Source organism: Notolabrus celidotus, chromosome 7 (assembly GCF_009762535.1).
Source record: "Notolabrus celidotus isolate fNotCel1 chromosome 7, fNotCel1.pri, whole genome shotgun sequence".
Taxonomy (NCBI): domain Eukaryota; kingdom Metazoa; phylum Chordata; class Actinopteri; order Labriformes; family Labridae; genus Notolabrus; species Notolabrus celidotus.
Genome location: NC_048278.1, coordinates 5,786,551 through 5,802,741, shown reverse-complemented (window position 1 = coordinate 5,802,741; position 16,191 = coordinate 5,786,551). Strand labels below are relative to the sequence as shown.

The following is a 16,191-nucleotide window of genomic DNA, read 5'->3' as shown; positions in this document are numbered from 1 at the left end:
TGTAATCCAGATTATGGCAAAACCAGATTATTTCATAGTTTTGATGTCTTCAGTATTAATCTACAATGTTGAAAATAATTAAAATAAATAAAAAACATTGAATGAGAAGGTGTGTCCAAACTTTTGACTGGTAGTGTGTGTCTGTGGCGCACAGGAGGGGCTGTGGAGAAGAATTTCCCCATGGGGACAATAAAGTGTAACGTTCACTGTCTCTTTTTTGTTACTTCTGTACGGATGGTTACCTCATACTTACCAGAAAGTATTCTTTTTAAAGAACTCAGTCCCACACTGTTTTTGGACAGTCCATTTCATTTTCTTCTAAGTTAATGTAGTCAGAGTCCTCTTTATGCTGGATGTAAGCAAACCAAGTTCTATCTTCCTGCCAAAAGACTGTCACAGGTCCCTTTACGTTACAGAAGGAATTTCACAGAAGTCAGAAACATTTTGTTAATAATGCATATCAACAGCTTGCATGGGATTTGTGATATGGTATTAGGTTGTAACTATTAGTGGCTTCCAACGTAGAGTGACCTTAATTATTTCTGAGTAAGAGATGAGATGTGTAGGTCATTAAATCAAAAACAAAGACAGCAGTAGCCGACTAAACTCTCTGCTGGGACTCTCCACATGCTTCCACGTGGAGAGTCCCTTCTAAAACATAAATTCAACACTGTGATATCTTACCTAAGGGATTGTGCAATGAATGTCAAATGTAGATGTATGTGTGGGTTTCTGTGTTCTTAGCACATATTTTTTTGTATTATCTATTTGCACTGAAATAAGATTGCACTTAATTTCATTTTACTTTTTTTTCGTGACAATGACAATAAAGATATTCTACTCTATTTTTAAAGAAAGCAAACCTGATTTTTAATGACTACAAAATTACGATGTGGCCCTAATGAGCTCTTTAAAGTACCCACTCATGCACCGGTGATAACCAGGAATCTTCTTGCTGTGCAGCCTCCTAACAGGTCTGTAGTTTTTAAAGAGTTTGTCACTAGCACATATATAAAAAAATGTTTTTCTGCAGTGACACTTACAATACGACTCCTCTTTTTTCAAATCAAATGGTAATATCTAAAACCTGTGGGTGCTGCGACGAGGTAAGTGTCAGAGAGCATGAGTTAAAAGTTCCTGCAGAAACAATTTTTTTCTGTTTGACATGTTATTGCAAATATTCAGAGTATGTTTGGTTGTGAAAGGTGAGGCGGATTAGTTGCTTTTTTTTGCAGAAAAAATAAATGCAAAATCAGAAAAGAAGATAAGAGATAGTGATGCATCCACAGCTAAAGTCAACAGACCGAAAGTTCCTTAAAGGAGCTTTAATAACTAAATCTCTAAACACAAAAGAAGTGTTTTGATTTTGTTTAGATTTTTTTGAGTGCACTGCTAAATCAAAAATGGCTTTTTGTGTATTCAAAGCCACACAGATTGACAAAGATTTAACTTTTCGGTGCAGTTTGGTATACGTCACACTGACACATTTAACTTCAGTGTAAAATATGAAATAAAACACTGAAACAACATGAATTACAAAACTATGTGGCCACACCGGTAACCACTAGCCCTTGTAGTTTTTTAAAGTGTTGCTCCACCTTCTTTCAGGCATATTTAAGTGACTTTCCGTGGCTGTCTTCCTCATTTTTCTCATACATTCGAGGAAGACACAGAAATCTTTACCTTCTCAAAGTCTTCAACGAGGTAAGCAGCTTTTCAGAGTAAAAAGACATGATACAGATGGCTCCACTTGAGAATTCAGAGTTTGATATTTTTCTGCAAAATCATGAAGCAGCAGCTCTTTTTTAGGCAGATCAATTTATTTTTCAGAGTAAATTAGGGATGCTTTACTCTTTGTAGAAAGGAATGTTTTTTTTTTTTTTTTACAATGATGCAACACAACAACAGCAGATCTCATTATAAGGTGGAATTTTTGTAACTTTTAAGTTTTCATGTGGTCATCACTGGTACCATTTGACTTTGACTGTCACATAGAAAACACATGTTGAGTGAAGATCAAATGTGTACATCTTCAATTTGGGCCACTGCTCATGACTGTACGATGAGTCATGAATTCAATCAGCATCATTTAATGTAAGTCTGACTGCAGCAGTGGGAGCGCATACTTTGATTCAATGAACAGGTCAGATGAGATCCACCTAATTTCATTTTGATTTCCTTTTATTCTCAGTGAGCCGCCTGTACCATCCTCTGTCTCATATTCTCTTCCTCTTTCCTGCTGAATGAGCTTGAAGACTTGTTGAAACAAACAGCATCACAAGCTGCACGACAGGACAGAAATTCATTCAGAAAAAAGGAACGACCATGTGCCCACTGACCACATGTTAGTGGTTGTTGTGTAACATTTTTCAGCTGTAAAGTTTTTATGATGCGTGAAAGTTCATTAACAACTGAAGTTTAAAATAAACTCAATCTCAGCTTTCCAAAGCACATGACTGTTTAAAGACTCCACAATCAATGAGGATTGTGAAATGATATTGATAGATCAGGTAACCTCTATCTTTTCATGCCAAACATTCTTATTCTGTGGTGTAATAATAAATACTTTGAATGTGTGAGTGATCTAAAGTAGACCAAAAGGATGAATGAGAGAAGACAGACTCTTACAGTCAGTGCTGTTTGTAGTTTCACTTTGGATAAGTGGTTTGTCTACAATGTCAAAATGTGATGCCACTGAAACAGCCGGCTTGCAGAGAGAGCTAAATGCTCTTTAACTCGTTGAGCCAGTTCTCAAACTTCTTTTCATTTAGAAAGTAACATGGCAAAAGGCCAGGGACCTCCACAAGACCCAGAAACACCAACGGCACCTCCGTACCCCGGCCCCCCACTGAACCCTGACTTTGGAATCGTCCAATCCCAGCCAGGTGAGGACACAAAACCATAACTGTGTTTTTTAATCTGCTTTTTTCTCTTTAAAGTTCAAGTACACGAATGAAGACTCATATATATATGGATGCCTCTTTTTGAGCTACTAAAGCATCCAATATCAGGAACCAGAATTTCATACCTATGGGGTAATTTTCAACCCCTGTGACAGCTGTCAGAGTAAGTCAGTTAAAGTCTACCAGACAAAGAGCTTTTCAATTTGTACCTGTTTGACTGTAAATATCCAGACTTCCAGGAACTTTGAGGGGCAGGGCCTGAAGGCAATCTCATTTACAGTAAAGAATAACACACACACACACACACACACACACACACACACACACACACACACACACACACACACACACACACACACACACACACACACACACACACACACACACACACACACACACACCTCACTGGATTATATCCTGAGTACTGAGTATGCCTAATTGTTACAAAGAGCATGTGCGCCACGTTCTGTCAACAGGTGGGTCCAGAGAGAACATACAACCAACAACTTATGTGCTTTTTCCATTGCTAAGTTTGCTGCATAACAATTTGCTAATATGCATAATCCTTACAGGACGTTGGGCTGCAATGGAAAGACAGACAACATTAGGTCACAGGAACCATTTAGTTCCTTGAAAAGAAGTTCCTGGAGCTAAAAGTTCCTGTGACTTTTGGTTGATATGCACCAAAACCAAATGTTCCTAATAAGAACTGTAAATGAAATGGTGATTGAATTCTCAATGTTATCCTTTCACTTAAGTCCCTGTTGTTGAAGCTCTTTTCAGATTGTTTATTGTTTTTGTTGTATTCTGCTCTTTGTTAAATCCAAACACCAGTTTCTGCCAAAGCAGGTACTTAACTTTAGTAAACTTCAGTATACAGGGAAAATAAACCGGCTGCAACATGCCTATCTACACTGGAAAAAATGCCCTTCCAAAAACAAGAAAAAATAACTTATTTCAAGGTACTTTTACCTTGAAATAAACAAAAAAAATCTGCCAATCAAACAAGTTAAAATTTGCTTTGTAAGATTTCTTAGAATAAGACGTAATATTTAGAAAACAGTGATCTTAAAATTAGCAGGGAAAACTTATTTTAAGCAATATTTGACCAGTATTTTAAAGCTTAGTGTCTCAGAATAAGACAGGAATGATAACAATTAGTATTTTTTCACTCCAAAAAAGATTTTTGCACTAATACATTTCATGTCCACTTCTTCATTTGAGATATATTCACCTTAATTTGAGTTGTATTATAGCAGCACTTCTCTAGGTTTAAGACCCTCTTGTACTTGAAATAAGATGACAAAGTTTAATTTGAGCATTTTGAGATATAATGTCTTCTCATAGTGAGCTGGATATACTAATATTCAGTCATGTTGTTTTTTAGGATAAGCCAGCTATGCTCTAAAGTAGGTGTTTCATTGTGTGCATGTAGTTTGAGGATGAATACTTTTATCTGATTTAGAAGAAACAGTGCCTGAAAACTATAACCCACCCTTTAAAAAAAACTTTCTTTCTTTCTTTCTTTCTTTCTTTCTTTCTTTCTTTCTTTTATCAATGGAGCTGTTTTCTGATAGATTCTCCAATAAAATGCATTTACTTAAATCAAGTAAAGGGTTTGTCTTAGATCAAGATTATCTGTCTTCTACAAATAAAATCTCAGCTTGAGAAATGTCTGAAATGTAAAATAAACCTTGTTTCTTCTAAATTACAACTCAAAACAAGATCATTTCAAGATTGTTTGACTTAACAAGATATTTAGGATGTCTCTCTTGCTTGCTCAAATGTTACTTGTTAAGTAAAGTTATTTAAATCAAGTGGGATAAGACATTTAGACTGAAAATGAGATGATTTCACTTGGTAAGATTTTGAGTTTTTGCAGTGTATATGTGCAAAAACCTAAACACCTTTGTGTTGCAATCTTTGCTAGAACAAAAGTTCCTATTGTCACAGTTCTGTGCTTTAAACCTTTCTCACACTGCCTCCTTCTCAGTTCCAGTTTTCCCTATCAGCCCACCGCCTCAGATCATACAGACTGGTGAGGGCCTCATGAATTTCAATAAATAAAATCTATTCTAATTAAGGAGAGAGCTTTAAGTACAGTTTCAGGTTAATGAAGTGATTGTGGTTTCACAGTGTTGCATACGTGTTTCTCACAGTGCACTCGAGAGTGGTGATAGAGTATCTACCTGCTGATGTCCCAGGACGGATGGTTTGTCCTCATTGCCAGAGGAGTGTTATGACTGAAACCAAGCACAAAAACGGCTTTCTCGCCTGGATGATGTGTTTGACGCTAGGATTTGCCATGTGAGTAGAAACTAAACATACAAGCAGGCACACACACCCATCAAGATTCAGACACTCACAACACACAAAATAATGTTGATGCAGTCCATGACGCAGACACTGACTGAAAGAGCTGAATATATAAGTCTTACTTATTTGCTTCATGAGCCAGTGAGCAGCTTTCATCCTTGTTCAAAGTCTCAGAGATCCTTCTGATTGGTCATTTAAAGCAGAGGTTCTTAACATTTTGGAGTCATGACCACCAACAGTAATACCGTAGGTGTTCATGGCTCCCGTGTAGCTGAAGCACAGCCTGTGTGTAAATGATAAATGGGCTTGTACTTTTTAGTGCTTTTCTAGTCTTTCTGACCCCTCAAAGTGCTTTCCCACAACTCGTCGCATTCACCCATTCACACAACAATCACTTGTAGAGGCTGCTATATAATGAGGGACCATTAGTGTTAGCTAATCTCATTCAAACACATTCACACACCGCTGAACAACAGAGAGAGCAGCTTGGGGTTCAGTGTATTGCCCAAGGACACTTCTTCATGTGACTGCAGGAGCTGGGATCAAACCGCCAACCTTCTGATTGAGAGACGATGGACTCTGAATGAATGAATACCATAACCTGCTGCCCTTATGAAACAACATTAGAACACATTTTGTCACTGGTACAGCCTGTGTAAAAACCATGAGTCCTTAAAAATATGTTGTTTTGTTTTAAATATGTACATTTTTTAAACCCACACTGATGTAAATGTACCCGAGTTGGCCAAAGAAACAAAAATGAAAATACATCAAATGAAATGAAACACAATATAATTGATAAAGTGTTATTTCAATATTTTTCTGATACCTCACTCCAGGTGCTGGCTTTGCTGTTGGATCCCCCTCTACATCAACACATGTAAAGACGTGCAGCACTCCTGCCCCAACTGTAACAAAGTCATACATATCCACAAACAGGGAAACAATAATCAGACTCAAGCGGGGTGATCTTTTTGATTTCTTATCAAATCTACATGTGAGACCATCCTCTAAACTCCTGAGCTTAGTGAAATGAAGTCTTTTCTAGGAGCTGATGGTTTAACTCTTTAAGCTAGCAACTGCTCTTGTAAAACCATTAGCATCGGTTGTCACTTCTGTACTACAAACCCTGAATAAATGTATTCAACTGACTCTACACGGAACTGTTTTATCACATACATATTCATTTTAATTACAATAACACATGTGTACAGTTGCACATGTTTTATGCACTGTTCTTACATGTAAGGGGAGAAAAAGGAAAGAAGGAAACACATGCCGTTACTGGTGTTCATTCCACAGTTTAAAGAGTGGCCACATGTAACATGCTCCCCCTACTGGCTAATACTGGAAGTATCCAATAATTAGCCAATTTCAACCAAACCAATCAATTAACCATATTAATTAACATTTTAGCATTTAACATACTTTAAAGATCAATTCAGAGGATCTTTTAAAAATGTATGTATACTGCTTTTAACCAAGCGCCAACATACAAGAATTGAAGCCAATGCGGAAGGGTAAAAAACTGCAGTTCCTCGAGTGTCCACTTGAGGCTGGCTCTGGAAGTACTGGAAACCACATACACACCCATTCAAAGAAGCCGATCTTTACAGCAGAAACAAACATGTTTACAGCCTGGGACAAAAGACGAGTGTAGTCTGGATTGCTCATTTCTTGATCGGCACACAATTGAATTTTTTCATAACGCAGCAGTTTCTGAGATATTAAAATGACCTGTTTCCATTGTGAGAGGCACAACTGACATGATTGACAAGCGGGGACACTGTAGCTGTTGGCTAATAGGCTCAATGCCCGCCTCTTTACCTCACAGTAGCTCGACAGTAGTTTGTGTTTGCATTGAGGGTTGTTGAAGTAGCAGGAAAGGAATAAATCTCTTGGTAGTATTAGAAGAGTTAGGCATCTCATCACCACCATTTGCCTCCTTACTTTCTATGACAGCCTAATTTAATAATAATAAATAATAATGCATTTTATTTATAGGCGCCTTTCTTGACATTCAAGGTCACCTTACAACATTTAAACAAACAGAGTTTAAATAACTAACAGTAAATATAATACAATTTAAAAAGCTTTAAGTGAATGGACAGAGGAGTTGTGGTCAGATGGAGTAAGCCAGTTTAATCAGATAAGTTTGGAGTTTGGACTTAAAATGTGGGAGTGAGTCAGTATTACGGAGGTCAGGTGAGAGAGAGTTCCAGAGCTGGGGAGCAGAGCGGCTGAAGGCTCTGCTCCCCATGGTGACAAGGCGAGCAGGGGGGACAGTGAGGTGGATGGAGGAGGAGGATCTGAGGGTGTGACGGGTGTGGCAGTATGGAGGAGGTCAGAGAGATATGGAGGGGCAAGGTTGTGTATGGATTTGAAGGTGAGGAGAAGTATTTTGTAGTTGATCCAGTGTGTGATGGGGAGCCAGTGGAGCTGTTGCAGGATGGGTGTGATGTGGTGGATGGAGGCGGTGCATGTGATGATACGGGCGGCTGAATTTTGAACCAGTTGTAGTTTATGGAGGGTTTTGTGGGGGAGGCCAAACAGAAGGGAGTTGCAATAGTCCAAACGGGAGGTTACGAGGCTGTGAACAAGAATGGCAGTGGAGGGGGGAGTGAGTAAAGGACGGAGACGGTTAATATTGCTAAAGTGGAAGTAGGCAGACCGGGTGACGTGGTTGATATGGGACGTGAAGTAAAGGGTGCTGTCGAGGGTGACACCCAGACTCTTAACCTGAGGGGAGGGGAAGAGGGACGAGTTGTCGATGGGAATAAAGAAGTTTTGGAGTTTGTTTAGTGTAGATTTTGTGCCAATTAGAAGAAGTTCAGTCATATTGCTGTTTAATTTGAGGAAGTTTGAGGTGAACCAAGATTTTACTTCAAGGAGGCAATTGGTTAGGAAAGAAGGTGAAAGTGAGGAGTCAGGTTTGAATGTATTCATATCTTCCGTACTGTAATATAGTTTGGGCTGATACTTTTCAAACTCATACTCTTCATAAAAGTCTGCTCCTTCAGAAACGCTTTGTGAGAATGGTAACCTGATCAAAGTCACACGTCTCATCTGCAGCTTTGTTTCAGAAGCTCCAGATTCTTAATATTTAGAATGTCAGTATTCCTCAAATGAGTTTTTGGAATACTTTAAATCACTGGTCTGTTTTTACTCAACTGTTCAAACTTCATCCCTTCATCCTCCTGAATGCTTTACATCTAAAGGTTCTCGATACTATTCAGGGGCATCAAACACTGGAACATTTATTCCTTTTTGGCAAAAAAATGTTTCTGTGTAAAATGTTACAAAGGATGCCTGAATTGTTTTTACTACTGTTATGTAATTATTCACACCTATCAAATAGTTTTTATTTTTAAAGATTAATCTCTCTCTTTTTTAATTTTTTATCATGTTTTATTTTATTTTTATTCTTTTTTATTTGTAAAGCACTTTGTAACCATATTTAGAGTGTGCTAAAGTTTATTATTATCATTATGATGAGGATAATGATGATGACTATTATTATTGTTATTATTATATTTCTTTAACCTGCTTTACTTCAAATATAAAATTAAAAACATTGATACATGGATAACAAAACTCTGTGCTCCACGCCTGTAACTAAATGCCTCAGCAGCCTTCATGAGTGCGGCTCCACCTTCTTTCTGGCACATTAAAATGACCTTGCCTGGTTGTCCTCATTTCTTTCATTCATCAGAGGAAGACACAGATATCTACCTTCTCAAAGTCTTCATCAAGGTTAGTACCTTCCTCACTCAGACTAGTTGAAATGATCAAACATATAATCTTAGGTTCAGAGTAGAAGACATGATACAGATGGCTCAACTTGAAAATTTATAGTTTGATATTTTTCTTCATAATCATGAAGCAGCAGCTCTTTTTAGGCAGCTGGGGGTTCATTTTATTCATTTTTCGAAATAAAAGTTACAAATCTTGAATTCTGATGAAAAATATCAATAAATACAGAAATAAATGAAGCACTTATTATGAACTGTCTTATAATTTACAATGATGCAACACAACAGCAGATCTCATTATAAGGTGGAAATGTTTGTAAGTTTTACGTTTTCATGTGGTCATCACTGGCACCATTTGACTTTGACTGTCACATAGAAAACCCATATTGAGTGAAGATTAAAGGTGTACAACTTCAATTTGAGTCTCATGACTGTGTAATCATGAATTCTATCAACATAATTTACTGTAAGTCTGACTGCAGCAGTGTTTGTGGGAGCGCATATTTAAAGCTTTTATGATGCATTAAAGATCATTAGCAGCTAAAGTTTAAAATAAACTAAATCTCAGCTTTCCAAATCAAAATGCAAAACAACAACAGCTGATCTCTTTATGAGGTGGAAATGTTTGTAAGTTTTCATGTGGTCATCACTGGCACCATTTGACTTTGACTGTCACCTAGAAAAACACATGTTGAGTGAAGATTAAAGGTGTACAACTTCAATTTGGGTCACTGCTCATGACTGCATGATGAGTCATGAATTCAATCAACATCATTTACTGTAAGTCAGTTGTTGTGTAACATTTTTCAGCTGGAAAGTTTGTATGAGGCATGAAAGTTCATTAACAACTGAAGTTTAAAATAAACTAAATCTCAGCTTTCCAAACACACAACTGTTTAAAAACTCCACAATCAATGAGGATTGTGAAGTGATATTGATAGATCAGGTAACCTCTATGTTTTCATGCCAAACATTCTTATTCTGGGATGTAATAATAAATACTTTGAATGTGTGAGTGATCTAAAGTAGACCGAAAGGATGGATGAGAGAAGACAGACTCTTACAGTCAGTGCTGTTTGTAGTTTCACTTTGGATAAGTGGTTTGTTTACAACATCAAAATGTAATGCCACTGAACCAGCCAGCTTGCAGAGAGAGCTAAATGCTCTTTAACTCGTTGAGCCAGTTCTCAAACTTTAATAAAAGACATGATACAACAGTACAGAGTGGAGGGGGGCACACAAGACCAGCACATATTTTGACCACCAAACCTGCTCCGGTTAATTTACCTTCCAGCTTGTGAACAGTCTGTTTCTCTATTTTCTCTTTTCTTACCAATGTGTCTTTCTGTTCATTTAGGAAGCAACATGGTAAAAGGTAAGGGACCTTCATATGGAGCAGAACCTGCACCTCCATACCCTGGACCCCCAATGGCACTGGACACCCGAACTATCCGATCCCAGCCTGGTGAGGACACAAAACCATAACTGTGTATTTTAATCTGCATTTTTCTCTTGAAAGTTACAGTACATGAATGAAGACTCATATATATATGGATGCTCTTTGAGCTACTAAAGCATCCAAGACCAGGAACCAGAATTTTGGGGCTATGGTGGTAATTTGACTTCAAACATCCGCAGTGAGTTATATGAATAACTTTAAAAAGTAAGGAAGTTACAAAATATCCATCCATCCATTTTCTTCCGCTTATCCGGGGTTGACCAAGACATCATGGGTAATAGTGAGGCGTTCCCAGACCAGGTGGAATTTATAGTATAATCCCTCCAACGAGTTCTGGGTCTACCCTTCTCCCAGTTGGAACCTTACCCTGGGACTTGGGACTTTGCAGCTAGTTTATTGTTCTGTTCTTTAAACCTCTCTCATGCTGCTTCCTTTTCATCTCCAGCTCAACAACCTGTGTACCAGTACGGCCCACAGCAGCCTCACATCGTTCAGTATGGTGAGGGTCTCTCTGAAAGAATGTCTCAAAAATACTTTTTTTTTTCTCAATACGTCACTGGACTGCTTTGCATAATCTTTCTGGGACTTTGTCCCGCGGTGGAAATGCAGACAGCAATGCTGTCACAGGAGTTCCTGAAAGAGTAGTTGGAGGGGCTAAAAGTTCCGGGTCTTTTAGCCACCAGAACTACTTTCCCCTGAACTAAAAGGTTCCTGTGCCTCCAATGGTGTCTGCGTTTTGACCGCGGGCTGAAGTCCCAAGAAGATTGTGCAAATCAGGCCAGTGACGTATGGAGAAAAAAAAAAGTAAATTCACTACACCACCAGACCAGTAGAGGGCAGTAAGACAAAGAGGAATGCCATTAATCACAGATGACACTATAGAAGCAGACGGACCGGCAGGTATCAAAACAGTTAGCCTGTTAGCATGAAGAGACTCAGCTGGTGCTGTTTTAGATGGTACTATATTTCATCACAGATGGATTCACTGAATCAACACGTGAGAGGAGATAAGCGCGAGTAGCAAAGACATTTCAACACGGCTTTAAAATCCTTTTTTAACTCAAAAACCTGTGGCAGAAATCGGCCGGTGTTTTGGTTTAAACAGCGACCCTGTTAACTGGAGATTTTCAGCCGGATGCATCCCTCATAAACGTCTTTAGACGATCATTAAATATCTGATGAGGATATTTTGAAATCTTTGTAAAAAACGAAACTAGTTTGCATTCCCAGGAACTCTCTCTGTGTTTCAACAGCTGTGTAAACTCCACTAACACTGACACGTTCAGTTGAAGGTCTCCAGTTTACAAGGTCACTTTTAAAATTGTAACACCGGGAGAGACGCATTCATGGTGTGCTGAGAGAAGACTACTGTTACAAGCTGTTAAATCAAGAGAATCACAGCTTTTTCTTTTGAAAAGTACACACACATACAAAAAAGATAGAACAGATAAAAACTAATGAAAGAAAGAGAAATCAAGTGAATCACAGATGTGTGTGATGTTATTGTGGAAAGAGGGTGGAATAAAAACACGGAAGGTAATCTACCAATCAGACACGTTCAGCATTGCAGGCCCGGCCCCCCCAAAAGTCTCGGGACCTTTGAAAAGTACTACCCCCACTCCCCCCTAGCAGGGGCTTTTTATGGGGGAGATTATCTACCCCTGAACTAAATTTAGACCCTGGGTCCTCCGGTCGAAATGCACGTAGTTCAGGGGTAAAGTCCCTAGTTCCGGGGGCAAGTTCCTGCGGTCGAAAAAGGCCTTAAGTGAATGGTTGGAACGTAGACCGACAGATAAATTGAAAGTTTTGCCTTCCAGCTCAGCTCCCTATTCACCAAAACTGTCCGGTACAAAGCCAACATAACTGCAGATGCAGCACCAACTGGTCTATCAATCTCACGTTCCATTTTACAAAAGTTGGGGTAAGACTCTGCAGACGTCCAGGAACTTTTAGGGGGCAGGACCTGACGACAATCTCATTGACATTAACAAAGGCCCTTAATTTACATAGCCAACACTGCAAATGTGAATGCAATTTCTCAATGTCATCCTTTCACTTAAGCACTTGTTGAAGCATTTTTTTTTAATATTTAACTCAACATTCATGTTTTTGTTCTTCAATGAAAGAATTGATTGTTCAATAAAATATTTAACACTTGATAAAGTTCTACTTACAAATAAATCTGTTTTAATTGTATTATTTTGGATGGATGTCTGCTTATAACAAAACAAATATTTATGCTTGGATATAATTTACCCTCAATTCCCAGTTAACTCCCATAAATTCCCATGGAAAGTTTCCAATTTGGAATATTTCCAAAATTCCCCAGCTTAACTTCCCATGGAAATTTACCGGAAATGTTCCACCCCTTTGCAACTCAAGTTCTGTGTCCCTGTGTTTCCCCATCGTTTCTTTTTGGATTTAGTTTTTGGACATTTCAGTGACTTTTGTTTGTACCTTTTGAGATTAAAACCCTTTTGTTTTGAAATCTGCGCTTGGGTCCTCCTCAAGTCTTTTCCCCAGCGTGAGAGAGCTGATGGTTTAACTCTTTCTACTTGGGTTTAAAGCACTTCTCACACGTATAATAAAAGGAACTCTCATCTTTAATTAAATGAAAGTAAACGTAAACATCTTCTCATTGTCAACAATCATCACCTTAAACTGTGTTACATTAAACACTCTGTTTGTTGGTGGTGACTATGAATTTCACCCCCCTCCTCTATGCAGTCCAGGGGACAGCCCAGGAAAGACCTGGCCCTCCTGACCAGTCCGTTCAGTCTTTTTCTGTCCCTCTCTGTGCTCCCTGCTCCCCAGCAGATTGCTGCATTGAAAAGTGGAGACGCTACCACAATGTCATAAAATGTCCATAACAGAGTCCTGCACACTCTGAAGGACCTCAGTCTTTTCAGCAGGTGCAGTAACTTTGGCCCTTCTTGTACTGGATGTCTGTGTTGTGTTACCAGTTCAGTTTGTTGTTGAGGTGAACAGTCCAGTTAGTTCAAATATTAAATACGAAATAAAAACATTGATACAACATGTATTACAAAACTCTGTGCTCCACATCTGTAACTATACGCCTATGCAATCTTTCACAATGTTGCTCCACCTTCTTTCTGGCACATTAAAATGACTTTGCTTGGTTGTCTTCCTCATTTCTGTCATTCATCAGAGGAAGACATAGATATCCACCTTCTCAAAGTCTTCATCAAGGTAAGCACCTTCCTCACTCAGACTATTATATATCAACCATATAATCTTAGGTTCAGAGTAAAAAGATATGATACAGAATCATGATCATTAAGCAGCAGCTCTTTTTTTTGAATTCAAGATTCTCAAATCTTGAATTCTGATGAAAATGATCAAAAAAATAAATACAGAAATAAATGAAGCATGTGTTATGAAATGTCTTTTAATTTACAATGATGCAACACAACAACAGCTGATCTCATTAGAGGGTGGACATTATTGCAAGTTCTAAGTTTTCATGTGGTCATCATGGTGGACAGTAACAGAGTAAATTTACTTGAGTACAGTACTTTTTTTGAGTATCTGTACTTTACTTGAGTATTATTTTTGGGGGAACTTATTACTTTGACTCCACTACATTTCTATCAATGATCTAGTTACTCACTACTTTTGCTTTGAAGTCAACTCATGAATGTCCTTCTCTTTTCTGAAATCTGATCCTAAGACAGTAAACTGTGTTTGTGTAGTTCTGTTTGTCTCAGTGGTTTAGTCGTACCTGTATATCGTGCGTCTCCACGGTTGAACGTGGAGCAAACACAGAGCATCACTCAATCAGGCAGTTCATTTAGAGGTGATAATAATGGCTATAATTCTCCACCTGAGCACCTATGGTCATGACTGTACGATGAGTCATGAATTCAATCAACATCATTTACTGAAAGTCTGACTGCATCAGTGTTTGTGGGAGTGCATACTTAAACTCGATCTCAGCTTTCCAAAGCACTTGACTGTTTAAAAACTCCACAATCAATGAGGAGTGAGAAGTGATATTGATAGGTCAGGTAACCTCTATCTTTTCATGCTAAACATTGTTATTCTGGGATGCAGGGGCGTTGCTAGGCATAAAGCTCTACTGGGGCACAGGCCCCCTACTATATCCCCCACCACACACACACACAACCACACACACACACACACACACACACACACACACACACACACACACACACACACACACTGAGAAAAGGATGAATGATCAAACTGCTTCAAAAGTTTAATGCACTCAAGAAAATGTCCCTGATTGTGGCTAGATACTCCCTAGGCCATAAAATGGAATGTGCTGAATGTAACTGTTCAACCACACTGTCATGAACAGTGCTGAAGCTGTGCCAGGCATTCACGACTATTTTATGGGCAGGTGTTTTCTCGTGCTCTCTAAAGATCCAGATATTTTTCCAGTTAGTGAAACCAGTGCAGTTTCGGTAACAGCAGATACCAAAGCTCAGGTATCGGTATCGGTATCGGGACCTAAAAAGTAGGATCGGTCCTAGTTTCATGTGTTTACCAAACATTCTACATGATAAACAAAAAGCTGCATCTCTATTTACAGAATATTATAACCAGGGAAAGCTTTCGAACCATTGGGAATTAGATGATCGTGTTTTTTTTTTTAACCCAAAGCAGCGCTGGGGATAGTGGGACTTCATTTGTTTAGGACCATCATGCTACCCCCTAAGTCACTCATGTCCCCTCCTTCTTCCTGGATGCTGGTTTTTGCCCCTAGACTAATGTCCTCTGTTTCTGTTGAAACTGCTCCCTTGTCACCTTCATGTATGTCATCTTGGTGCTGTCTCTCCTGACTTGTTTCACCCAAGTGCCAACCTCCGGTCTAAAAATATGAGTCAATGCGGAAGTGTTAAAAGCTGCAGTTCATCGAGGATCCGCTTGAGGCTGGCTCCGGAAGTACCGGAAGTCACATACACATGAATGGGAAAAAGTCAATTTTTACAGCACTAATAAACATGTTTACAGCCTGGTACAAAAGATGAGTGTAGTCTGAATAGCTCATTTCTCGATGTCCTCTCACTGTGAGGGGGGTGAATTTTTTTCTAACGCTGCAATTTCGAAGATATTGAGATTACTAGTCTTCCAATGAGAGGCACAGCTGCCTGCAGGAACACTGCAGCTGTTGGCTAGGAGGCTCAAAGCCCGCCTCAAAACAGCGTTCAGAAACAGATGGGTGACGTCACGGACACTATGTCCATATTTTATACAGTCTATGGTTTCAGCCTTCTCTCGCCTATCTCACTTTCACTTTGCCTCGACCACTAATGCACCTCAGTCTTTCCTCCTCCAGCCCTTTGATCCTCATTCTCTGCAGCAGCAATATCAAAACCTCAAGCTGCGTTGTCAGCGTCCCACACCTGAGGGAAAGCTGCGTGTGTAGTTCACCTACTGCTCGGAACAAAGCAATGATCTCCAAGCGGGGGAGGGGGGGTCGCATCTGTCACGAGCAGGTCGCAAACAAATTAATGTATGGGAAACACTACATTAACAGTTGAGCCGAAAGTCTTTTCTTTTTTTCACTCCAGCTGTACCGGCCCACCTGGAAAACTCCCGGTACTCCCGATTGCCAGTCCCCCCTGATACTGGGGCACAGCTCATTTATACTGAGGCACGTGACCCAGTAAAGGGAGTCTAGCGACGCCCCTGCTGTTGTGTAATAATAAATACTTTGAATGTGTGAGTGATCTAAAGTAGACCAAAAGGATCAATGAAGAGAAGCCAGACCCTT

General features: G+C 39.2%; 1 protein-coding gene across 1 annotated transcript; it reads left to right on the top strand.

Annotated features, from left to right (window-relative positions):
- Positions 1-2,779: 2,779 nt before the first annotated feature.
- On the top strand, positions 2,780-6,371 carry LOC117815508 (cell death-inducing p53-target protein 1 homolog). The gene is made up of 4 exons (XM_034687266.1): positions 2,780-2,885; positions 4,897-4,941; positions 5,063-5,210; positions 6,059-6,371. The coding sequence occupies exons 1-4, from the start codon at positions 2,780-2,782 to the stop codon at positions 6,186-6,188; spliced, it is 429 nt and encodes a 142-aa protein (XP_034543157.1). The 3' UTR covers positions 6,189-6,371.
- The last annotated feature ends 9,820 nt before the right edge of the window (positions 6,372-16,191 follow it).

Coding starts and splice junctions, on each gene's coding strand:
- LOC117815508 (XM_034687266.1), top strand. CDS start 2,780: ATGGCAAAAGGCCAGGGACCTCCACAAGACCCAGAAACACCAACGGCA. Junction 2,886..4,896: donor AATCGTCCAATCCCAGCCAG/GTGAGGACACAA, acceptor CCTCCTTCTCAG/TTCCAGTTTTCCCTATCAGC. Junction 4,942..5,062: donor GCCTCAGATCATACAGACTG/GTGAGGGCCTCA, acceptor TGTTTCTCACAG/TGCACTCGAGAGTGGTGATA.